Consider the following 26,971-nt stretch of genomic DNA (forward strand, 5'->3'; position numbering starts at 1 on the left):
GGGGACCCAAAACGTCACTCTGGTCCACCAGTCAGAGTGGGGGCTTATAGAGTTCAGGTGATTGATGGGGTTTTAACTCAGGTCTGTCTCACAGTGCATCCAGTGGGGCCCCAGACTCATTCTGTAGTTATCTCCCCAGTTTCAGAATGCATAACTGGAATAGACATACTGAGTAACTGACAGAATCTCCACATTGATTCTCTAATTCATGCAGTGAGGGCTATTATGGTGGGAAAAGCCAAGTGGGAGCCACTAGAACTGCCCCTACCTAGCAAAATAGTAAATCAGAAGCAATACTGGATTCCTGGAGGGATTGCAGAGATTACTGCCACTCTTAAGGAATTTAAGGATGCAGGGGTGGTGACTCCCACCACATCCCCATTCAACTCTCCTATTTGGCCTGTGCAGAAAACAGATGGGTCTTGGAGGATGACAGTGGATTATCGTAAGCTCAACCAGGTGGTAATTCCATTTGCAGCGCTGTTCCAGATGTGGCATCATTGCTTGAGCAAATCAATACATCCCCTGGTACCTGATATGCAGCTACTGATCTGGCAAATACTTTTTTTCTCAATAGCTGTTTGTACAGACCACCAGAAACAGTTTGCTTTCAGCTAGCAAGGTCAGCAATATACTTTCACTGTTCTACATCAGGGGTGTATCAACTCTCCAGCCCTATGTCATAATCTTGTCTGCAGGGAACTTGATCATTTCTCCCTCCCACAAGACATCACATTGTTCCATTATATTGATGATATCATGTTGATTAGACCTAGTGAGCAAGAAGTAGCAACTACCTACTCTAGACTTACTGGTAAAGCATTTGCATGTCAGAGGATAGGAGATAAAGCCAACAAAAATACAGGGGCCTTCCACCATAGTGAAATTTCTAGGTGTTCAGTGGTGTGGGGCATGTTGAGATATCCCTTCTAAGGTGAAGGATAAATTGCTGCATCTGGCCTCTCCTACAACCAAAAAAGAGGCACAATGCCTAGCTGGTCTCTTTGGATTTTGGTGACAACATATTCCTCATTTGGGTGTGCTACTCTGACCCATTTATCGAGTGACCAGAAAAGCTGCCAATTTTGAGCGGGAACCTGAACAAGAGGAAGCTCTGTAACAGGTCCAGGCTGCTCTACAAGTTGCTCTGCCACTTGGATCATATGATTGAGCAGATCCAATGAGGCGTCAGTGGCAAAAAGATGCTGTTTGGGGCCTCTGGCTGGCCCTTATAGGAGAATCACAACACAGACCCTTAGGATTTTGGAGCAAAGTCTTACTGCAGGGAACTTGATCAAGTTACCTGCTGCAGATAACTAATCTCCTTTTGAGAAACAGCTTTTGGACTGCTACTGGGCCTTAGTAGAGACTGAATGCTTAACCTTGGGCCACTAAGTTACCACGAGACCTGAGCTGCCTATCATGAACTGGGTGTTGTCTAACCCAATAAGCTATAAAGTTGGGCATGCACAGCAGCACTCCATCATAAAATGGAAATGGTATACACGAGATAGGGCCAGAGCAGGTCCTGAAGGCACAAGTAAGTTACATGAGGAAGTGGCCCAAATACCATGTTCTCCACTCCTGCCACATTACCTTCTCTTTCCCAGACCAGAGCTATGGCCTCTTGGGGAGTTTCTTACAATGAATTGACTAAGGAAGAGAAAACTCGGCCCTGGTTTACAGATGGTTCAGCACGATATGCAGGTACCACCCAAAAGTGGACACTTGCAACACTACAACCCCTTTCTGGGGTGTCCCTGAAGGACAGTGGTGAGGGGAAATCCTCCCAATGGGCAGAACTTCGAGCAGTGCACCTGGTTGTTCATTTTGCTTGGGAGAACTGGCCAGAGGTATGTTTGTATACTGACTCATGGGCTGTTGCTAATGGTTTGGCTGGAGGGTCACGGATTTGGAAAGAACATAACTGGAAAATTGGTGACAAAGAGGCCTGGGGAAGAGGTATGTGGATAGTCCTTTCTGAGTGGGCAAAAAACATGAAGATTTTTGCATCCCATGTGAATGTGCACCAGAGGGTGACTTCAGCAGAGGAAGGTTTTAATAATCAAGTGGATAAGATGACCCATTCTGTGGATACCAGTTAGCCTCTTTCCCCAGCAACTCCTGTCACTGCCCAATGGGCTCATGAACAGGTGGTGATGGTGGTAGGGATGGAGGTTATGCATGGGCTCAGCAATACGGACTTCCACTCACCAAGGCTGACCTGGCTACAGCCACTGCTGACTGCACAATCTGCCAGCAGCAGAGACCCACACTCAGAACCCAATACGGCACCATTCCCCTAGGTGACCAGCCGGCTACAGGGTGGCAGGTTGATTACATTGGACCACTCCCTTCATGGAAGGGGTAGCGATTTGTTCTAACTGGAATAGACACATACTCTGGATATGGGTTTGCTTTCCCTGCATGCTATGCTTCTGCCAAAGCTACCATCCGTGGGCTTACAGAATGCCTTATCCATTTTCATGGTATTCCACACAGCATTGCTTCCGATCAGGGAACACACTTCATAGCAAATGAATTCTCTGGTCTTACCATGAATTCTCTGGTCTTACCATGGAATTCTCTGGTCTTACCATGTTTTCCATTGTCCAGAAGCAGCTGGATTGATAGAATGGTGGAATGGCCTATTGAAAACTCAATTATGGTGCCAACTAGGTGGCAATACCTTGGAGGGTTGGGGTAGTGTTCTCCAGGAAGCTGTGTATGCTCTGAATCAGCATCCGCTACATGATGCTGCTTCTCCCATAGCCAGGATCCATGGGTCCAGGAACAAAAAGGGGTGGAAATGGGAGTGGCACCACTCACTCTTACCCCTAGTGATCCACTAGGAAAATTTTTGCTGCCTGTCCTTGTGACCCTGAGCTCTGCTGGTCTACAGGTTTTAGTTCCAAAAGAGGGAGTGCTTCCACCAGGAGAAACAACAATGCTTCCACTGAACTGGAATCTAAGACTGCCACCTGGTCACTCTGGGCTACTCATGCCCGTGGATCAACAAGCCAAGAAGGGGATTACATTATTGGCTGGGGTGGTTGACCCTGACTATCAGGGGGAAATAGGACTGCAACTACACAATGGAGGTAAAGAAGAGTTTTCCTGGAATAAAGGAGATCCCCTAGGGCGTCTTTTAGTACTACCATGTCCTGTGATTAAAATCAATGGAAAACTGCAACAACCCAATCCAGGCAGGACTACCAATGGCTCTAACAGTTCAGGAATGAAGGCTTGTGTCACCCCACTAGGCAAAGAACCACAGCCAGCTGAAATGCTTGCTGAGGGTAAAGGGAACATGGAATGGGTAGTGGAAGAAGGTAGTGATAAATATGAACTATAACCATGTGATCAGTTACAGAAATGAGGACTGTAATGCTGTTTTGTTCATGTTATACTATTTAAATTGTAAGACATCAAGTTTAAGAATGAATATTATCCAAGGACTTGTACCCTATTCTGGAGAGATTTAATGTGTTTCCAGTTATATGCAGGACAGTGAGTATTGTTAGGTGAAAAAAAAATGTCTTATTGTTTTCTAAGTAGAAATTAGGTATGGTTTAAGGTGATGAGTATAGCTGCCAAGTTGACAAGGAGTGGACTGTCATGATAAGGTTCATGTGTTAATTTGGCTAAGTGGTGGTACCTGTTTGTCTTGTTGGGCAAGTGCTGGCCTGTCTTTTGCTATGAGAACGTTTCATAGAATTAAGTCATGAGCATGTTGGCTACATACACAGCTGATTCCATTTGCAATCAGCCAAGGGGAGTGTCTTCTTTAATGAGTGATGCTTAATCTAATGACTGGAAGCCTTTTAAGTGGGATTCAGAAGAGACAGACGGGTTCTCTTTCCTGCTTTGGCCAGCGAGCCTCTCCTGTGGAGTTCGTCCTGACACTACGTTGGAGTTGGGCTACGTTGGGCTTCACAGCCCGCCCTGCAGATTTTGGACTCTATGTTCCCACAGTTATGTGAGATACTTTTATAAATTTTATATTTACGAATATTTCCTGTTGATTCTGTCTCTCTGGAGAACCCTAAATAATACATCCCCTCAAAAGACAAAGCCCATCCCAGACATAGTTGGGATCTTTGATTTGTTAGTCAATGTTTCTACTTTTATCATTAAAGTTTCTTAGGCCCATCTTTTAATGTAGAAAAGTGCATTAATTATAAAAGTATAGCCTCCAGGTTTAGCAAACCTGTCTCTGGAAAGTTACTAATCTTGTAACAAATTGGAATCAATTTCCCAATTCGGAATGAATCAAGAGTAACCTATATACATATATAAACATAATTATCCTATAGATACAGTTGCATGACTAGAATAAAATATGATGTAAATGTGCCAAAGAAAAGAAATAACAGAGGATTTACAAATCTTATATGACATACGAAAATGTTCAACCAAGTAAGAACTAAAGTTTCAGTATCTCAGCAGTTCTGGGGACCTAGAAATTGAGGGTTAGCTTGAGCCAAATTCCTCTGGTATTAGGGAGAAGGCAACTGTCAATAGAATTGAAGTCAATATAGCCCTGCAGGTGAAAAATAGAAAGAGGTAATTATTTTCTAATTTTCTAATGTGGTCTGTGCACATGACCAGCTTCTGTATGCACTTGTAATGCCTTTTTAAAAGTTAAAACTAAATGACCATAACAGGAATGGAATGATCATATGACAAGAATGTTTGTGTTTGTATGTGGTTATGTATCATAAATAATAAATAAATAAATTTTAAAAAAGATATATAAAAAAAAGCCCAACTAAATGACCATACATTAAAACTTTGAATGAGTAGCTAGAAAAAAATCTATGGAAAAAGCATCAGCTTACTTATCCAGAGAATGAGCAGAAGAACTTAATTCTCATTCCAGCATGGGGCTGCTGGGCACCCAGCTCCTTTCACTGTGGGTAGAAAACAAATCCCAAGTTGCTACTGAGCCAAACTTTAAAGGCCAGTCAGGAAATGAACAGCACTCCAGAATGGGAAAGCCTGATCATGTTTTTTCTAAAGTAAACAAAAGATCTGCAAAAGTATTTCCTTGCACTATTTGGCAAGAGAAAGAAGCACCTGGAGAGTGAGTTGGGAAGAGAAGGCACATAAGAAATGGGAGTAAAACAAGGATAGTTATAATGAAGCTTTGTCTCACTAATCTCCAGGGCCCAAGTGTTCTATTAGGAAACAAAGATGCAAATGCAGAGACACTTCGAAAGGTTGGTTGATTGAGGATACTTTCATGGAAAGGATAAACAGAATAAATACTTTTCTGGATCCTGAATTTCACCTTTGATTTGGATTTTTAAAAGCCTTAAAAAATATCTTTTAGAAACTCAAAGTGGGAAATATGAATTAAAATAAGCTAGGGCTGAGAAAAGAAAGAAGCGTGAGCAATGAGAATAGCAATTATCCTTGGAGATAGAAATTTCTTCCTTGCTTCAACGCAGCATGTGATGCTGGCAATTTCAGCCATTCTCTTTCAGGTGATTTTCAGTGTCAGTTCCAAATGCTGCTTGAGGGGACGCTGTCTCAGCTCACCTGAGAGACTGGGGCATAACTAAAGATGTATAGAGAGCTATCACATTCTTTATGCCAAACATTCTGTTGAGCAGAACTGCCTCAGGAGAAAGAAAAGTTACTCTCAGGAGGCAGGAGGGGAGAGAAAGGAGGCAACGGTTGCATTATGTTGCTTGTGCTAAATACACAGCACACACGCGCACACACAAAACGCAACAACCCTAACGCAATGGCCTCAACTGCATCTCACTGTTAATTTTAGAGGAAGTCACAGAGTTTTAGTGCTTTTCCCAGTGAAAAAAGCCTTTAAGATCAGAAGGTGACTGCCCTTCCCCAATGTTTTTTAAACAAGCCATACTCAAACTCAAAAGATTAACTGAGAAAAAACACTAATTTCTGTTTTTTCTGCAATGAACCAGGAAGTGTCACATTAAGGAGCATTAGTTGAAAATATAACCAAAGAGATTTTTTTAAGCATAACAAAATTCATAGTTGCAATAATAAATGACATAGATGTCAATAATAAAACTGAGTGAAGACATCTTTATTTAAAACACTGTATGTACATTAATGCTGATTCAGGCATGAAATGTTGAGAATTTCTTGGAATATGGTTTGGGATTTGAAAGTCACAAAGGTATCTGCAAGATGGCTTTAGTGTGGTTATAAATATAAATAGAAGTAAAATAGCACTTGCATCTTCATTTATAATGAATTTTATATTGTGGCCTCAAAGCTACAGAGGAGAGGGAGGCCAAAATCTGACTTTCATTAACATATGCCTTAAAGGACAGGGAAGAGGTATTGAAACCCCATTAGCCCAAGTAAGAGAAATGATGCTTGGGCCATTTTGGGAGGCAGTCAATGACTCTCTTTATTTGGTAGGTAACATATGATGGAAAAGTATTTCTTTTTATGGGGTCCAGGCTGTACTTAGTGCCTAGCTGCTGGAAAAAATCAAAGATGAAAGAGGCAGATCCCTGGGACACCAAGGACAGAGCTAATTGGACACTATTTGAAGTCAATGTGCCCCTGAAGTATTGATTTTCCCTCCTTATGTAATGTTATCTTGTATTTATTCATCCATCTGCCTCTAGCTGTTTCTTACTAAAGGTTAAGTGGTTGTGAAACCACATGCACTGTAAAATCAAACTCGGCTGTTTTAATCTCTTGGCCAAGTAGTGGTGCCTCATAGCTTGCCTCCCATGAGCTCCAGAGGCAGGAGGGTGGGCTGTCTTGACCATTTGGAGGTTTAAATGTGCTCTGTCCCTCTCATGCCAACCCAGCTTGCCAGAGTCAGGGTCACAGCTCTGAGACACTTCCTGATGGGGCTCAAGGGAGCTCTTCAGCCTCCTGGGTCTCTCCTGCAGGTGCACTTGCTTTATGAATTGGATGCTGTTTTCCTTACCCTCCGTAGGGCACACACACAGAACTATTATTACTTGCATATTATTGCATGTTGCTGATTCATGCTCACAGGAAAAACTAATTTTGTCTTCAACACCTCTTCCCTGTCATTTAAGGCATATACTAATGAAAGTCAGATTTTGGCCTCCTTCTCCTCTGTAGCTTTGAGGCCACAATATAAAATTCATTATAAATGAAGATGCAAGTGCTATTTTACTTCTATTTATATTTATAACCACACTAAAGCCATCTTGCAGATACCTTTGTGACTTTCAAATCCCAAACCATATTCCAAGAAATTCTCAACATTTCATGCCTGAATCGGCATTAATGTACATACAGTGTTTTAAATAAAGATGTCTTCACTCAGTTTTATTATTGACATCTTCCGGATTCATGTATTTTAGATTACATTAAAGCTGAATCCCTTTGAAGACATTTTTTAAGAGCTCTTTTTCTTCCTTGCAGTATAGAATGATTTTTTTTTTAAGTGAGGAGTATGCAAGTGATGAGTGCTCTGCTCGGAGGGATGCCAAGTGGCAGGCTGAGCCCGGAGGGGGTGGGGCGAGAGCAGAACGAAACATATGCAGAATGCTGAAAAGAACCGATTGAAAGCTTTCTGCTTTGTCATTCCTCTCTGTTCCTTTCCTTCTTTTCTTCCCAGTTTGTAACTGTGGACAAGTGCAACCTAATTATTTAATAGAATCACTGGATGGAGAAAGAGCGGAAATCTTGAAGGTTGTATGAGCCAAACTCCCACCCACTGCGGTAATTTTTTGCTGGATTCAGGAGCTCTCTTTCTTCACCAGCACCTTTCTGAGCAGCATTTGAGCCTATCAATTCAAAGTGCAACGACGAGTACAGGACTTGGAATCAGACAGCTCTAGGTCCAAATTCTGGCTCTGGTACTTATTAGCTGTGAAATCCTGGGCGAGTTAACCAACATTTCGAGCCCCAGTCTCACCTGTTTCACCAATAAAAGGGCTTTGTGGATTAAGTGAAGTAACGTGTGTAGTATATAAAATATTCAGCACTCAGAGCTAAATTAAGAGTAGCTAAATGGCACAAAAGGGACCAGGATCCATGTTTCCTGTAACTCCGCGGCAGTATTTTTTTCACAGCACTTTACTTAACTGTCTTTCTCACAATGTCTCACAAGACCACTGAATGTTTCTGGTGCTGGAGTACTCTGTATGCTGCCTCGTAGATGGTAAATGCTGTTATTAGTAACAATACTTCACACATATTCAGTGCTTTAGAATTTACAGTGCACTTTCACAAGTGGGGGAAATACCACATCAACATGTAGTCAACTGATGACTCAGATGCGGGAAGCAGGGGCAGAGGCTTTGAAAGAGGTCTATTAGTGATGCAGCTGTGAAGTTATTTGCATTTGTGAAGAGCATAATAAACATTAAAACCAATTAGAAGCAACAATGCATGATATATTCAGATTTCAGAACTTGGCTTTGATGAGTTGGAAAACCACAGGAATATAACATAAGGACGTGTAGGGCAAAGATTTAATTTCTATGATGTTTCAGAACCCAAATAGTTTGGATGGCTTTAAGTTTTGCCCCAGAAGGACAGCAGGACAGAAGGACAGAAAAGGGTGACTTTTCACATACAGACTAGGTATAGCAACGATTTAGATTACACAATGGCAAAAACCAGGATATGTTCGCAATTTAGAGACAAAGCATATGGCACTGAGATAAACAAAGCAAATAAGTTCTCAGAAGGCAACATTAACTGGGTGTTGCAATATAACAAATGTGTCATACTGAATGTAAAACTGTAATAATAAACTATTATCTTACCTTCCTCACAACCTTCTGAAACATTACTTCATGTGTGTGAAAATTTTCCTTTTGGACAATGCTCAAAAGTAAACTTTTAGAAACAGAAAAATGGAGGGTGCATTTAATAAAGTATATTTCATTGTTTCTGTATTGTAAGAAGATGAAGGAATATACCTTTTTGTCTTGGAAAGAAATGGGTCCTTCTAAAATTCAGCTCCCTCAAGATGAATGTTTAAATATCAAACTCAAACCATGCTAACCAATGGACCCTGGCTTTATGGATATGAGGGGGAAATCAGTTTCATGCAGTTATGAAATATTTTAAATTATTATTCATGCAGATACATTTGAAACAATTTGAGATTTCTTAATATCCATAGGCAAAATCCCAAATCAGTTCTCTCCCTTTGCTATCTCTGCCAAAAAGTAAAAAATTTTTTCCAACAGCAAAGTAGGATGGAGGGGGTTACTCCAAGTAGGCTAAGAGAAAGACTGATGGACAAGAGCATGTGAGTGGCAATGGCCTTACAGCATAACCATGTGGAATGGAAGCCCTCACTGGACAGGTCCCAAAAGAGCCCAGTTTGTATCTCACAGTCCAAATTTAGTTGATGTATTTTTGAAGTTTCTAAAGGTTAACTTACATGCTGTAATACATTATAGAAAGACACGAAGCTGAATTTTACTGTGCCAGTCAAGAGGCTGGTTTGAGTCTGCTATTTAGGACTGAGAGAGACAGTACAATTTACATATGTGAGAATGTGAGAATAATTTTACCTTCTGTTGTTTTTCAAACCACCTTGGGCCATAAAGTTTAAATTGAGACACAAGAAGATGTGCTGTGTTTCCATAGCAACATTAACTTATCTAACTGCCCTTGTACGTAATATGTTCATTACTAGTTTGGCTTTTCTAAGTACATTTTAATTATGGAATACAACTGAGTTAAGAGTCTCAGCAAATGTTAACTTTTACATATACTGACTCATACATGTTTAAACAGAAACCTTGATATTGTAGCTCTGAGAACTTGCCACCAATTTACTGTGAATCCTTCCTTATCACTCTGAGATCTGATTGCATTCCATTCCATTCTATAGACTACTCCTACATCAGTCTTTCTAAATACATGTCTCACATGCCATGGCTAGGATAAAACAGAAATAACCTCAGATGGTTCCAGTCCACAGACTAGAGCCCAATGCCTCAGCCTACTATAAGGGATGTCCACAAGCGGACCTCCTCCTTTTCTCCATGATTTCTCATCATGAACATCCAATTCAAAATAAACCTGTTTTGACACCATCTTCTGAGAATGTAATCTTTTGATCAAGGACCAGCCTGAGAACCACCTCCTCCTAGAAACCTAATTTTTCTCCATTCCCCAATCTATTTCACAACCAATCTCTCTCTCTTTGGAACTACCATTATCATTGCTACCACTGACATATGATGTGCTGTTTGTGATGGGGCAGCATCTGTTCCCTTTTTTTTTTCATAACACTGTCTTGATTTTCTTTTGAGGAACTTTCTTCCATTCTTTACATTATGGTAAACCAATCAATTAAGATTCCCTATCTATCAACTAATAAACCCATGACCCAAGTGTGACAAACCACATTCTTTTAGGAAAATGAATCTTAAAGATTTTCAAAAAGAAAAACATATGGGACTGAATTATCCCAATGGTTTTTTTCAAGAGATTGCCCATTTATTCCAGACTTTTCTGGGTCATAACCAAAGTCCTCTAGCTGATGAGAAACCTATTTGAGTACTATTTGTGTAAATTTTAAATCATGATTTAAGGGGGTTGGGTGTGCTCATTTTTGCTTTGCCAGCTAGATCTTAATTATGCTCCCTGAAGATAGGGACTGGGTCTTTAGTTATTGAATTATTCCATATAACTCAGCACCATGCAAGCACTCAGTAAATATTTGTGTAATTTATGAAAAAGCATTAGAACTTCCATTTTTACAAAGCACAATTTACAAGCTAACTTGCATCCTTGAGGCAAGGTGGTAAATACCTTCTTAACTGCTACAATTTAAGCATTTTTTTGCCGGGGGGGGGGGTATGACAGTTTTATTAAGAAGAGCTTGCAATAACTTGCATATGTAAGAATAGCCTGAAAATAATATTAGCATTGGCCATACTTCCTTTTTTATGAAAGGAAAGAGAAACTAAAATTCTGCTTTAGACATCAGTTTCTGAATTAAAATAATAATAAAAAAGTAGCTTTGGGGGAAGACAGAGAAACAACATAGCAACAAACAATATGCCTTCGTTATGACTTGGTGGACTTTTTATGACTTTCCCTGGAAACAAGATGTGCTTCCTCTCTGGTAGCAGATGACAATGGTGGGCAGTTGAATGTGAACCAATTTATTAAAGCTTAATATACAAGTAAAACAGATGTTTTTTCCACTTCTAAAAAAATGGTGGGTGATGATTATTCAAAATTACCTCAATTATATCAGTAATTTCATCAAATGTTCAAAAAAATTCCAGGAACAAACAAAATGATCAGATGCAATAAATCCAAATAAGCTTGGGGATCTCTCATATTCTGAGTTTTGAAACACAGGTTAATGTGCACTCTTTCAAATCATTTAAATGTACTTAAAATGCACAAAAATGCTCACTTATGATAAAACAACAGGATGTACAAATTCCCTTCTTCTGATTGTCTTTTGAGGAACAACAGCTTTGTAAAAGTCTTGGAATAGTGCAGTCCTTGGTTTTGTACCTTTGCATGGTACATAGTTCAGTGATCAGAAATGAGTGACAATACCAATTTGGAGCTGTTTTAACTCAAGTGCAATGGTTTCTGGAATTTGCCTTGAACCCATACTCGGTGCATTTTCACTTGTTTTTCCCTATTGACTTGCAAGCGCCGATCAACCAGATTTTGTTTCTCATCTAATCCAGCCTTGCAGAACATAGTTTGGATTTCCCCTGTGAGACAAAAATGTCAATCAAAGGTATGACATGTGGCTGGGGTGGGTGGGGTAGGGGTAGGGGATTGTTAGGAATGAAGGAACACTGATAGAATAATTGACCATCTAAATTTCATTTATATAAAAAACACTCTGCAGTGCAAATTGGTGAAGAAAACTTCTGAAATTGAGTGAACTTCTACTACTTTACATGAATATACCAAGAATAAACAAGTTAACACAGCAGGTATAACAGATATACATAGTATCGGGTACAGCTTTTAACATCTTGAAAGGTATGCTTTCTGAGTTTTTGTTGGTTTACAAGGAACTAAAATGGTGCATTATAAAAGTACTCACTTAAGTTTGGGTAAAGTCCTTGAACGCAGGATTCGTTTGGTATTGTCAGAAATTATTCTCATTTTTAAAATGAGGAACTGATAAGGGATAAGTAATTTCCTATGGGACTCATAAAAACAAATGCTCTCCTTTGGCTGTGACATGTCATCAATTTTTTCATATCTGGGCTAGCAGTACCTCCAAAATGAAACAGACTATACCTTCATTTGGGTTATGAGAGTGAAAGAAGCAACTCTTTGAAACAGTTTCAATTGGAAAAAGATTAAAAGGCAAAAAGGCCATTTTCAAGTTTTTAGGTAGAACAGTTACAGGAACCAAAAGCGTGAAAATATCAGATACTTCAACAACTACTGAAATCTCACTTTTATAGCTTTTGAATTTCTTCCTGCAAGCAATAACCAAACAGAGTTTTTACAGCTAATTGTTTCCTCTTGTAGGTAAACATACCTTTTGTAAAGAAATATGCTCTGGTACCATCTCCACGAACATAAAAATTTTCAGATAAACAATGCCCTAAAAAAATAATTGTGAAAAGAGATACTTAGTATTCCTTTTGAAAAATCTTGACATGAAATATAAACAAGGCATTCTTTCAAACATATGAAAATAACTCTAAAACTGAATATAATATTACCCTTTTTAAAACGAAGCTGAGTCATATCATATCTTCCATAGTCCCGAAATAACAGTATTCCCCCTGGTTTCAGTAACTTGGAGAGTCGGTTTACAACACTTTGCATCCTTTGAAAACAAAACAAGATGCCTATTTACTGAAATCTTATTTTATATGCCAGCTTCAACCTTCTCGAAGACAAAATAAGTCCAATAAGGCCAAAGAAATAAACCACAAATATAAGGGCAACAAAAATAGAACTGTTTTGTGGGTGCACGGGTGGTTCAGTGGTAGAATGCCTGCCTTTCACGTAGGAGACCCAGGTTCAATTCCCAGACCACGCACCCATCAAAAAGAAAAACACAAAAACCGTTCTGTAAAGAAGGAAAAAAAGGACACCAAAATGCTAAATGACCAGATTAAAAAACTAGAATATTGGGAGAAATCACCCAAAAGACCAGGGAGGTAACTTCACAGAGATTGATGTATGTCAAAAGCTGAGCTACAAAATTCCATAGATGTATGCTCATAATTATGGCAAATTATCCCTCATTGGTAGCAAAAACTGAAGGCAGTTCATTGTCCTTACAAGATTCAAAACATACTAGAGCCAATCCAAATTGCATCTAAACTTCAAAACAAGGATCAGCTTTCCTCCAAACTAGCCCCTTCTCCTTCTGATTTCTTTATGAAGTCCAAAGATACAATCATTCACGAAAGTGCAATACCTCAGAGAAATTTTATGACCCGCTTTTTTTTTTCTCTTCTACTGTCCCTCACAACCACCTGGTCCACAAATTCCATGTCTTTTTATTTCACAACATCTTGTTATTTTCTCTTTATTTTAGTTTTCCATTGGAACTTCCTTGGTACAATCCCCTCTCTCCTCGGGGCTGGAAATGGAATAGTTTCCTAATAACCTTCAATATTCGTCCCCACCCACCCACCCAATTCTTCTTGCCTATTAACAACCAATTATTTTGCTTAAAATGTTAGTATTGTCAAGTCATTTCCTTGCTCAAAAACTTTCATGATTTGAATGCACGGGATAAAATCTCAACTCCTTCTTTTCCTGGACTGTGCACCCCACCCTACCCCATTCCCTACCCCAAATTTTAACTCCTTAGTTGCACCCTTAAGATCTCCTACTACTGACCTCAATTAATCTTTCCAACATCTTCCCTACGGCTTCCCATTTCTCCAAACCGATATATGCTTGGCTCTGAGCAGTCCAAGTCTGTTCATGTCGTTTCCTCTCAAATAATTCTCTCCTCCTCACTCTCTGCCATATTAAATTCTTTTATATTCCAAGGCCCACCTTAATACTGGGAAGCCTTTATTCTCTTTCTCAGGATTCTCGTAACATTTGCATTTATTCTACTCATCTGGCTCTCAATCAAATACAGCCCCTAGTGATTGCTCTTGATTTAGTGTTTATAGTTAAGTGCTCACAGTCTTATGTGTGATCATGGACCAGGAATGGCAAAGATTTCAGATCTTTTATCTGGTGCTGGCTGCCTACAGAGCTCTACTGAGAGGAACTCTTAAGGTTCAGTGGGGATGACAGAGTACAAAATCGATTATCAATGTCTGGGCAGAGAATTGTAAATGGCAGCCTGTGTGCTAAGTACTTGCTGTCCTTGATTTATCCAAGTCATTTAAAGCCTTTGAGGATTTCTTACTTAAAAAATGAAGGGTTTGGATCAGATAATCTGCAAATTCCTTCCAATTAAAACACTGTTTTGTGGAACTGTAGGGCAAAAGCCAGATTATGTCAGGTTATAAAGGAAGTGGGTAGTGAGAAAATGAAAGCAACTATGAAAACAAGAGCAAACTGAAAGAAAGAGGTGGCATGATTAGGTGAAAAGCTCTTTAAGAACCCTGGAACATAAGTACATAAAAGGGAAAAAGAGGAGTGTTTTTTCCTTGTTTATTTTATTACAGGTTATTTTCACACTGTGTTTATATCCTTAGGCTTTGGCAATTAAAGAAAATCATATCTAAACCTTAAAATATTACTTTCAGAATGAATGTTTTATGTACAGAGAAAAAAATTTCTGCAAGTATTAGTAAAACAAGTATGAAACTAAAATGCAGAGAAACAAAGAATGACAACGTACTTCAAAACATTTACACTTCCTTCAGCAAATCCTTTCTTCCCAACAATCCTTTAATGTCTAGGGTTGTGGGTAAAGGTAGGGGATGGGGAGCTACTTTTCTTGATGATCGATCCCATTTTGGCCCATTATACAGTTCTAGAGTTATCCCGAGAAATGCAGGTACAGGTGTGTGGGTAAGATGGACAAGACAAGAATGGGAGAAAAACCTTCTTCTCTCTTTATCCTACTTGGGCTGACTACCATCCTCACCTATTTCTGGACAGAGAGAGAAGAGAATGAAAGGAAGAGATAATAAAAGAATATTTATTGACTGCTTTGTCTGTGCTTTGATCTATACACATTATACTTTCTTTGATTACAATGACAAGGAAGTAAGTTCTTCTTTTGTAGCCTCTTATGGCTTCCTTTGTGGCCTCTTCATGCTATTTGAGCTGGAACCCCCAGACTCAAGGTCTAGCTGAATTGATTGTTGTTTGTAGTATCTGATTTTCCAAGCTTGCAGGAAGCCAGTTTCCTAGAACTTAACCTATGGCCAAACTCACTACCCACAGTCCTAAATGACCCTAAACACACCACCTTGTCTTTTCACTTACTATTTCATACCTTATACTCATTCACCCTATTTTTTAGATCATTTCTATAAAGGTAAGAAAGAGGTTACTGACATGATACACCTGAACTTACTTTCTAAGTGAACATAATATACTCAAAAAGTAATCTTTCCAAGATGTCTGCTTCCCCTTCTCTTTTACATTCAGTTCAAACTATGAGAAATTACATTATCTAAACTAATTTTTAATAGTCTTTTTGTGGTCTTATTTAGAATTTAAACGTTTCCTATTATGGGTGTTAAATAAGAAACCCTGCTCTTTTTCGATCTACTTCATCTTTTTAACTGTTCATTTAAGGAAACAAAATACATAGTCGACATCTTTCTACTATGTCAAAGGTCTAAACAGATTAGCAGAAGGAAATAGGTATGAAAACTGGGAGGAGAAAGCAGCTTCGTGGAACCTGATATATCTCACCAGGTACAAATAAATCTTTTTTTTAGGATCAATAGATTCCAAATCTAATTTGTTCTTCCACATGTAATCAAGGTGCCCATCTCAATGAGAAGTAAAGAGACCCTGTAATTGTAAGGAAAGAAGCACCTGGTAACTCAGTTTCTTTGGGAAAGGTTCACAATCATCACACAAAAAGCAGTTAATGTCAAGTCTATCTACTACCAGGGGATCAAGAAAATCCAACTTAAAGAAATCTTAAGAAAGCACAACCAGTGCATCATGTGTATGCCTTAACACATGTAAGGAGACAAGATTTTGAGAAAGGTGATCATTTTAATTGCTGGTAATATGTTTTTACACTTCCTACCTGGAGAAAAGTTATGGTTATAGTTTTAAAACTCTATGCCAACATAAAAATATAAATAATTATTTCAATGATGGCACTGGCCAACCTTAGATCATGAAGGCTCAAGGTTAATCCTGAAAAATCTTGGTAACTCCTAATTCTTTAGTGGGCTTCTTTAAAACAACATTTCTTCCGCCTATCAAAAGACCTGTATGAAGCCAAACAGATCTGCAACCCTTTTCTTCGTGGACATTCAGTAAGATGCTAAATCAAAGATGTTTGTTTCTGATCACCAAGTACAATTTCCCTCTTGGGAGTCTATTAGGCTGCTCTGAATTTGTAATTTCCTTGAAGCACTGTCACTTTTAATAGGTATGTGTCTTGCCAGACTAAGCTAACTTCATTCTGACAGTGACAGAAAGCTCACTAATAAAGCAGTCTGACCAGTATCTTTCTAAAAGTATGAAGAAAGGAAAAAACTACATTTAAAAGGCTGCATATTATACATAATGTAGTTCAACTAAATAATAAATTCAAGAATCGTCATTTGCTTTGATAGTTCTGAAAACCACTACTGATGAAGGCACTTTGCACATTTGCTTTGCCTTATTGTTTTCATTTACCTGTCAGGATGAATAGAAGAGAGCACAAAGACAAGGAGAATGACATCCAGGATCCCATCTGGAAAAGGGTAGGGTAAACCATCATCACATACATCATGAACAAAGGCAGAACACTGTGCTGCTCTGTAGGATGCGTGTGACTGTCATGATAAAGGAATAAAAAGCAAAAAAATTACTTAGCAGACTTCAGTTTTTTTTTTTTTAATAAAAAGGTCAAATGTTTTAGTTCTCCAAAGGGCCTTTTCTCTGTAAATTTAGATTTATTTTATTTCCAATACAGTATTTTGTTAGATTATTTCAAACAGCTAAAAATAAAGACTAGCTCTTGGACTTGATGACAAATGTTCTTTGAAATCTCTCTTTAATTTTCAAAGTGGGGTATAAGCAGAGACCCTGGAGGCTGGCTGTGTATTGCTTTTTTTTTTTTTTTTTTTTTTTTTTTTTTTAAAGGAAAGACAGAGAGAAGGAAGGAAGGATAGAAGGAAGAAAGGAAGGAAGAAAGGGAAACATTTTTTAAACATTTTCTTGTTTTTTATTGTATTCTGTTTCTCCGTTTTTGTTACATGGGCTGGGGCCGGGAATCGAACCGAGGTCCTCCGGCATAGCAGGCAAGCACTTTGCCCGCTGAGCCACCGCGGCCCGCCCAGTATTGCTTTTTTTTATTGTGAAAACTTACATATACAAACAAGCAATAAATTTCAAAGCACACCATAACAATTAGTTGGAGAACAGATTTCACAGTTTGGTATGGGTTACAATTCCACAATTTTTGGTTTTTCCTTCTAGCTGCTCCAAGACGCTGGGGACAAAAAGAAATATCAATCTAATGATTCAGCAGTTATTATTTGTTAAATCCTATCTTCTCTGTTATATCTCCACCTTCTCCATTGATCTTTCTCCATATCTTTGGGGGTATTTGGGCTATGCCCATTCTAACTTTTTCATATTGGAAAGGGCTGTCAATAATATGGGATAGCAGGATAAGACTAGTTGATGTTCTGGAGAGGCTGCCCTCTCTGGGTTTCAGGATTTATTTGGCTTAGGAACCTATCTGGAAAGTTGTAGGTTTCTGGAAAGTAATCATACTGCATGGAAAAGTTGTACAATCTCAGATAATACTCTACGTGTTTCTTAGGGTTGGCAGGAATGGTTTTGGTTGGGGTTTGGTAAAACCATGGGAAGAAGCAATATCTAGCAGAAGTCTGTGTATGAGTAGCCTCCAGAGTAGCCTCTCAACTCTGTTTGAACTCTCTCAGCCACTGAAACATTATTTTGGTACATTTCTTTTTTCCCCTTTTGGTCAGGAAGGCGCTGTTAATCCCATGGTGCCAGGGCCAGGCTCATCGCTGAGAGTCATAGCCCATGTTGCTGGGGAGACTTTCACCCCTGTGTTCATTCAGAGGCACTGAGCTGGGCTTCAACTCACTCTTCCATTGCTTTGCTACTGCCTACTTTGAAATACAAATACCTCATACTATATGATCAAAATTAAATGGTGGTCATGGTTGCTCAAGTCTGGGAATATATTATAAACCACTGAATTGTATATTTTGAAAGGGTGAGATTTATGGTATGTGAAATATATCTCAATAAAACTGTTATTTAAAAAACACACAAATATACACACACAACTCATGTACAGAAATTACATTAGAAGGATATATATTAAAATATAGATTATTCATTCACCCTAGGAATTGTGATTGTAATTGATTTATCTTCCCCTTTGGCTTTCTTTTCTGTATGTTAGAAAATGTCTACAATGAATAATTATGACTTTAATCATCATAAACTAAGTTCTATGTGTTTATTACACATTTTTTGTTTTTAAAATTTCCTTTTCTTTTGCATTTCCTAAAATTACCTCTTCGTTCTAAGAAATACTAGCATTCAAGGATTAGACAACCAAATCTAAGTTGCCCACTATTCTCCTAATGGTCTATCTATCATATGCCTATTCAGATTTAAAATTTTTATTATTTATTTATTTTAGTAAGATATTTAAAACTGGTTAGCAATATTTTTGTTTTGTTATACTTTTAGTATGTTATGTATAAAACTATACATGTTTTCTTTTAGCTTTCTATTTTGAAACACTTGAAAACTTATATGACCTCACAAAAATAATACAAACCCCATACACAGAGCACCACCATAACCCCCATCCTTGCAGATACTCAGATCCACCAATTTTAACATTTTACCATACTTGCCATACCATTCTATCTATCCATTAGTCTATCCACCTCTCTATCATCTGTCTGTGGATCTATCAATCCATTTTCCCAGTACTTGAATACAAGTTGTACACATCATGCTCCTTGAACACTTAATATTGCCATGTAAATTTTAAGAACAAGGGGATTCACTTATGAACCCAGCTTAAGTACAGTTATCAGTTCAAGATATTAACATAGATATAAAACTTACAGTATATCACAATTTTTTCTTAGGTGCCAATAATGTGCCTTTGAGCCTTTTCTCCTTCCTTATTAGAGCCCATCCTGGATTATGTATGTATTTAATTGTCATTGTTCCTTTAGTTGCTCATTAAAAAAAAATTATGTAATTGTGGGAACATATATTCAGCATAAACTTTCCTAAGCACACCATTCAGTGGGATTACTGATATTTAAACTGTTGTGGTACCCCCCCCACCCCCTTCCATTACTAAAACTTTTCCATCTTTCCAAACAGACATCCCACATTTATTATGCATTAACTCCCCACTCCCTCTGACCCCTGGCCCTGGGAAACTGCACTCTAATTTCTGTCTCTATCAGCTTGTATATTCTCTTATAGTTACTATGTGGTTACCATGGGGCTTAAACTTAACATCTGTAACAACCTCATTTTCTTAGATACCAACTTGACTTTAATGGTATACACATACCCTCTTGTCCCCCAAACTTTATGTGGTTCATGTCACAAATTACATGTTTATACTATGAGTCCAAAGCCACTGATTTATCATTACTGTTATGCATTTGCTTTTTACATTCTGTGGGAAATATAAAGTGCCATTACAATTAAAAAATACTATAGTACTGGCATTTATATTCACCCATGTAATTAACCTTAACTGGAGATCTCTATTTCTTCATTTAGTTTCAACCTATTGTCTATTGTCCTTTCCTTTCAACCTGCATCTCTTGTAGGGCTGATCTAGTGGTGAAAAACTCCCTCAGATTTTGTTTATCTGGGAATGTCTTACATATCCCTCATTTTTTTATTTTTTGGCATGAGCATGCACTGGGAATTGAACCTGGGTCTACGCACATGGCAGGCGAGAATTCTGCCACTGAGCCACTGTCGCACCACCTTGTATCCCTCATTTTTGAAAGACAATTTTGTGGACACAGAATTCTCGGTTGGCAATTTTTGCTTTCAGCACTTTAGATATATCATTCCATTGCCTTCTTGCCTCCATGGTTTCTGATGAAAAATTGGCATTTACTTTTATTGAGACTCCTTTGTATGTGACCTGCTGCTTCTCTCTCGCAGCTTTCAGAATTGTCTTTATCTCTGGCATTCAACAGTTTGATTATGATATGTCTCACTGTGGCTCTATTTGGATTTATCCTGTTTGGAATTTGTTGAGTATCTTGAATATATATATATATATATTTATATTTATATATTTATATATAAAGATTATATTTCATTAAATTGGGGAAGTTTTCAGCCATTACTTCTTTGACTAGTCTCTCTGCCCCTTTCTCTCTCTATTCTCCTTCTGGAATTCCCGCAGCACATATATTAGTATGCTTCATGGTGTTTCAGAGTTTCCTCAAGCTCTGTTCACTTTTCTTCATACTTTCTGATTTCTGCTCCTCAAACTAAATGATTCAATTTCCTTATCTTCAAATTCACTGATTCTTTCTCTGCCTGTTCCAATCCGCTGTCAAACTCCACTAGGGAATTTTTAATTCCTGTTACTGTGTTCTTTAGCTCTGTTTGGTTCCTTTTCATGATTTCCAGACTTCTATCTCTTTATGCCCATCTGTCAGTTTCCTGAGATCTTTGTACAAGTTTTCCTTCAGCTGCTTGAGCATAATTAGTACGATTTTAAAACATCTTTGTCTGATATGTCCCAGTACTGGTCATCCAAACTGACAGTTACTTTAATTTTAACTTTTGGCAGGGCCATCACTTTCTGTTTCTTTTACGTTTTGTAATCTTTGTTGAAACTTGGATATTTTGAAGTTTTAATGTGATATTGCTGGAATTTAGCCCCGGAAGTGTCAACTCCTTAAGCTTGTATCTAACTAGTGTTATGGTAGAGCTTTCTTTGAATGTCAGGAGTAACAACAACAAAAGGAAGTGAAAAAGAAAATACCTTTCCCAGTGTTTGCAAATTGATCTGGGCAAGTGACCTCCTTCATAGCTTATCCATTTAATGAATTTAGAGAACAAAGGCCAAATTATAGAGGACACCTGGTCCTTTCCGTGCAGTATTTTGTCTTGAGCATGTGTTTGTGGCCCTAGGAATTTCCCCACTTATACAGCTTTGAATTATCCCTCTTCCCCTCAAAATAGTTTCCTCATGGTCTGGCCACTATGCTACATATGTCTTCCACCCAGCAATCCCTTGCCCCTGCATTGAATGCTCTCCCTTAATGCTCTGTAGGAGAGTTTTGTGAACTGCTTTTTATATGCAGGGGAAGTTCTGGGTAGTGAATCTCTCAGGCAATAACCAGAAAAGTTGGGCAAGTATCTCAGGCCACCAGATTACACAAGGGTTACTCTGCTCCTTGGAACTGAGGCCAGGGACCTGCACAGGGAGTGTAGGCCTGTTTTGTTCTGAGCCAGGGAGGGGTAGGGAGGGACCCGTCATGGTGCCATAAGACCCTACCTCTTTAAAGTAGCCTTTTTCTTGATTTGGTGCTCACCTGCCTCTGAAGTCCTTTAACTTTTTTCTGGAGCCTTGAAAAAGATGTTTCTACCAGTTTTTGCTGGTTGTTCCAAGCTTCACTGTGGGAGATGGCTCCTGAGGCTGCTCACTCCACCATCTTAATCAGGACAGATCCTTATTTTTTTGTTTATTTGTTTGTTTTAATGTACACCTACTAAGTACCTGACTGTGTGTCCCCTTAGAGGAGATAACTGAAAAATCCAACTTTGAGGGGAAAGAGGATTTACTCATGTGAAATTCTTGACTAATTTAACTTTTCTCTTCTGAACTTAAACAAGTTCTGATTGGCCTTTACCTGAAATTCAGCAATGGCTGACCCATGGTTTGAAGAATACTATAAATTTTATGGGCCAGTACCCTTCTTGATCATTCTCTACATACTGTTGATCATTCTAGATGTACCACTCCCTTAGATCTATTTTATTTTATTTCTTTTAATTTTTTAATTTATTTTTTATTTTTAAATTTTTATTAACAAAACCAATCAACATATAATATGAACACTCCTTTTTTTATCGCATAGTTGTATATTCATCAACATGATCATTTCTTAGAACATTTGCATCAATTTAGAAAAAGAAATAAAAACAAAACAGAAAAAATTCATACGTACCATACCCCTTACCCCTCCCTTTCATTGATCACTAGCATTTCAATCTACTAAATTTATTTTAACATTTGTTCCCCCTATTGTTTATTTATTTTTAATCCATATGTTTTACTCATCTGTCCATAAGGTAGATAAAAGAAGCATCAGACAGTTACATTGCAAAAGCTATATCATTATACAATCATCTCCAAGAAACATGGCTACTGGAACATGGCTCTACATTTTCAGGCAGTTCCCTTCAGCCTCTCTGTTACACCTTAACCAAAAAGGTAACATCTATTTAATGCATAAGAATAACCTCCAGGATAACCTTTCGACTCTGTTTGGAATCTCTCAGCCATTGACACTTTATTTTGTCTCATTTCTCTCTTCCCCCTTTCAGTCGAGTAGGTTTTCTCAATCTCTTGGTGCTGAGTCCCAGCTTATTCTAGGATTTCTGTGCCATGTTGCTAGGAAGGTCCATACCCCTGGGAGTCATGTCCCACGTAGACAGGGGAGGACAGTGAGTTTGCTTGTTGTGTTGGCTGAGAGAGAGAGGCCACATCTGAGCAACAAAAGAGGTTCTCTTGGGGGTGACTCTTGGGCCTAATTTTAAGTAGGCTTAGCCTATCCTTTGGGGGTTAAGTTTCATATAAACAAACCCCAAGATTGGGGGCTCAACCTATTGCTTTGGTTGTTCTCACTGCTTGTGAGAATATCAAGAATTCTCCACTAGGGGAAGTTGAATTTTCCCCCTTTCTCCCAATTCCCCAAGGGGACTTTGCAAATACTTTTTTATTCATTGTTCAAATCCTTCTGGGATTTATCAAGGCATCACTCTGGACAAACCTACAAAATTAGATCTATTTTAACTTTAAAAAGTGTCTATTGTTTTAGGATAATATCTTAGGCATCAGTTGATGATTCTCAGAAATAGTAAAATTCAGTTAAAAATTGTCAGAGGGGGCAGGCCACGATGGCTCAGCAGGCATTCTTGCCTGCCATGCCAGAGGACCCGGGTTTGATTCCTGGTGCCTGCCCACATAAAAAAAAAAATAGTCAGAGGTAGCATTTCACCCAGAAAAATTTCAAAAGAATCACTTCAACAGCAAATAACTCAGAACCTTATATGCACTCTCTTTAAAGAAAATACAAAACATACCTTTACAAGCTCCACAGCTCCAGAAGCAAAGTCACAACAATAAAGGAAGGATTCTGGAGCATTTCTATAAAAATGGAAGACATATTTAAAGTCTAGAGTCCATATTTATTCATATTACAGAAGAAAAAAACTGTAGGTATGACTTGTTAAGAGATATTTCTTTAGCAGAATTTGGGTTGACACTGGTTTGGCATTTCTTTATAAATATTCTTTTCTACACTGGTATATGGCTACTTTTATGTTGCTTCTGAACCAGCACTGTCTTAAAGATATTAATTGCAGGATACTTTCAAATTCCTGACTGGGTTTTAAGGCCCTCCATTACTTGGGCCTACCCGCTTTATAGCCCATCACACTCCCAAAGGGGAAACCTCCAGTGCCTTCCGTCAGCTCTGTTCTATCCTCCTCCCACCCACTGCAGGTATTCTTTCTTCTCTGCTTCTAGCCAGCATGCCCTACAGCTCCTCTTAGCTTAGCCAAGTTCTACCCTTCTCCAAGAATTCTGTGTTCCTTCGTAATTCATTCTTCTTCCTGTCTGTATAGCTTATTGAGCTCTTAGGCCTCTCACAGAGGCTCTGATGCCCTGGAGGGACAGAAAGAAAGGCACTATCTTTAAAGAAAGAAATGGACATCATATGCATATATTACTAACAGTATGGAAATACAAATTCTAAAAACAATATATTAATTCTTAATTATCAAATCATTGTTGAATATTTATTGAGCCTCATGTATGTGCCAAACATGATAATACAAAGTAGTAAATGAAATTGTTTATTAAAATAATAAGAGTTTGAATCCTGGATGTGCCACTTATTTGCTCTATGAATTTGATTTAGCCTCTTTAAGGCTCAGTTGCCTTATTTACAAAATGTAGATAATCTTTGTGTCACATTGCTTAATTCCACATCTGAATCACAGAAAGAGATCGCTATGTTGTTAAACAGTAATTAAAAGTTTAATCTTGGCTCTCATTGGTTTATAGTCTAGTTGGGGAATGATTGGTTTTATACAACTTCTACAAGGGTGTGGATAGGACAGGTACCCTGACTGCACTTCCTAAAAGTTTTGGAAGAGGAGGAGAATGACTTTGCTAAGTAGGGAGGAGGAGAAATGGAATAAAGGTTTAGAGGAGGGAGTCACATGCCAGGGATGTGAAGCAGAGCTGGTCCAGACAGCCCACACTGGTATATGGCAGGATATAAAGGCGGGCCATGAAGCACATAATTAGGACTTCTAATTCAATGCAAGAGGCATTTTAAGCAGGGAGGAATTTAAATAAATATCAAATACAAGCACAAATATGCATTTAGCAAAATCTGCCCAGGCTCAGATTATACTCTTAAATACTACTTATTGATGAAATCTATGTTCACATATATAACTCATTTATTCTATGGCATAAGGGATTTACATTCAATTTAAGGTCTGTCTAAATAACTTAAAGTATCATAAATAGGATTTAATTATGAAAAATTGACCAGTATTGAGTCAAAGTTAAAACTACACTGCTTGGCCTTTTTCTCATCTATCCCATATAAAAATGGTGCTTTATTTCAGCATATATACTATTATTTCCATGAAATCCATATATTTGTGGCCCATATTTTGCTGCATGATCACATGTCTGAAATTGTTTCAGTTAACACTTGGATGCAAATAGCACTAAATAGTATAAAGACTAAGGGTGAGGGCTCTGGAGCCAGAGTGACTAAGATTTGAATCCTGGCTCTACTAGTTAGTGTGTGACCTTGTGAAAGTTACTCAGATTCTCTGTAACTCTGTTTCCTCATCTTTAAAATTCAGAAGGTTGCTGTGAACAGTGAATGAATTAATATAGGTTAAGTTCCTAGAAAGTTACCTGGCCCAGAGTAAGCACTCAATATATATTAGCTATTATTATTATCATTGTATTATTATTAAAGGAAGATTAGGCTCTGCCTTCCAGGAACTTAAAAAACAACCTGGAAAAAATAAAGTTTTGTCATCAAGCAAACAAGAAAGGGAAAGAACTTCAAGCAGAATGAGCAACACATACAAAGTTCAAAGGTGAGAAAGTGGCAAGGGGAGAAACCTATTGGAGATGATATTGTCAAAGTGGACAGAGAAAAGATTATAAAGGGCTATACCTTGTGTAGAAATTTGGACTTCACCCTGAGGGCAACAAGTACCTCTGAAAGGATTCTTAGCAGGAACATACATTTGTACTCTAGAAAGGCAATTTCTTTTGTAGTAAGAAAGATAAATTAGTGTGGGGCATTTGGATATGCATTGAAAGTAGACTGGAAGCAAGGTGATTATTTGAAGACTAATATAGAAATCCAGGCGAGTAGCAAAGTGGCCTAAAGAAAGATAATATCAAAAGGGAGGGAACTATCAGTGATGGACTCAGAATTGGACAGACAAAACTTGATATGAAAAAAGCCTAGTTCAAACCCAATCCCCAGTTCATCATTACTTTAAGTGAAAATATATTTTTCATGAGTATTAAGCACACAAATTTGATTGAGTTATGATCACTAACATTACTGAAAAAAAGGGTGTGTGTGGATAACTGGTTCTGTAAAAATTGTCCATATAACTCAAAATACTTTTCTAGATATTGTCATAGCCAACTCATTATGAAAAATGAATGCAGTCTGCCTTTGAGCAGAAGTTACTGCACACCAACAAGATACAGAATAGTCTAGTAGCTAAAAAGGAAGCATGTACCATTTGCCATGTGTCCTACCAACACGGCAGCATGACCTCTGAGACCGAATTCCCACTTCATTAGCATGCAAGCTAATGTCTTGTGACCACGCGATGACTTTCCAGAGCTTTTCTGTAAAGTCAGGTGACTGCCTTGGCCCTTCTCCCAGCAAGCAGGTGTAAATATAACTAGAATCTACGACCACACCATCAAGCTTTCTCTTGGCAGGGGGTTTAAGAATTAAATGATCCTTGGAGAATGATATGACCTCTCAATTCCAGAGCTCTAATTATGATAAAATATTCTGAAATGTAAAACATTAATCCTGATACTCTCCAAAAGTAATAAAATATAATTTCTTGGGAAGAAAAAAAAAGTCTAATCCTCCCTTTGGAAGACTAATAACTGGTTGCCTTTTTTTTTTTTTTTAACTTTTTTTATTAATTAAAAAATTAACAAACAAAACATTTAGAAATCATTCCATTCTACATATATAATCAGTAATTCTTAATATCATCACATAGTTGCATATTCATCATTTCTTAGTACATTTGCATCGATTTAGAAAAAGAAATAGAAAGACAACAGAAAAAGAAATAAAATAATAGAGAAAACAAAACTATACGTACCATACCCCTTACCCCTTACCCCTCGCTTTCATTTACCACTAACTGGTTGCCTTTTAAAGATGAATTAAATATCTCAGGTTATCGAGTTACATTGATTTATAAAATATGGGCATAAGGCAAAAAAGATATACTGAAAAGAGTCAGAGAGTGAGGATACAAGAGCTTGTAATAACTAGTTGAAGAAGGAAGTAGAGAGAGAAAAATATAACTAAAAAGTGAGGAATCAGAGGCATTAATCAGTCAATAT

The 26,971-nt window shown here is 38.0% G+C and overlaps 1 protein-coding gene across 4 annotated transcripts in view; it reads right to left on the bottom strand.

Annotated features, from left to right (window-relative positions):
- METTL8 (methyltransferase 8, tRNA N3-cytidine) overlaps positions 1 to 26,971 on the bottom strand; it is a 147,530-nt gene that overhangs the window by 64,713 nt on the left and 55,846 nt on the right. For 2 of the 4 annotated variants that reach the window (XM_077154124.1, XM_077154126.1), the window contains exons 6-9: positions 23,404 to 23,467; positions 16,738 to 16,877; positions 12,663 to 12,769; positions 12,476 to 12,541 (exon numbers count right to left, since the gene is read on the bottom strand). In XM_077154124.1, the coding sequence (XP_077010239.1) occupies positions 12,476 to 12,541; positions 12,663 to 12,769; positions 16,738 to 16,877; positions 23,404 to 23,467 (377 nt within the window). Of the gene's footprint in view, positions 1 to 7,343; positions 11,688 to 12,475; positions 12,542 to 12,662; positions 12,770 to 16,737; positions 16,878 to 23,403; positions 23,468 to 26,971 lie in introns of those variants that run through there. The other 2 variants (XM_077154125.1, XM_077154123.1) reach the window with 2 other exon arrangements.

Source organism: Tamandua tetradactyla, chromosome 3 (genome assembly GCF_023851605.1).
Source record: "Tamandua tetradactyla isolate mTamTet1 chromosome 3, mTamTet1.pri, whole genome shotgun sequence".
Taxonomy (NCBI): domain Eukaryota; kingdom Metazoa; phylum Chordata; class Mammalia; order Pilosa; family Myrmecophagidae; genus Tamandua; species Tamandua tetradactyla.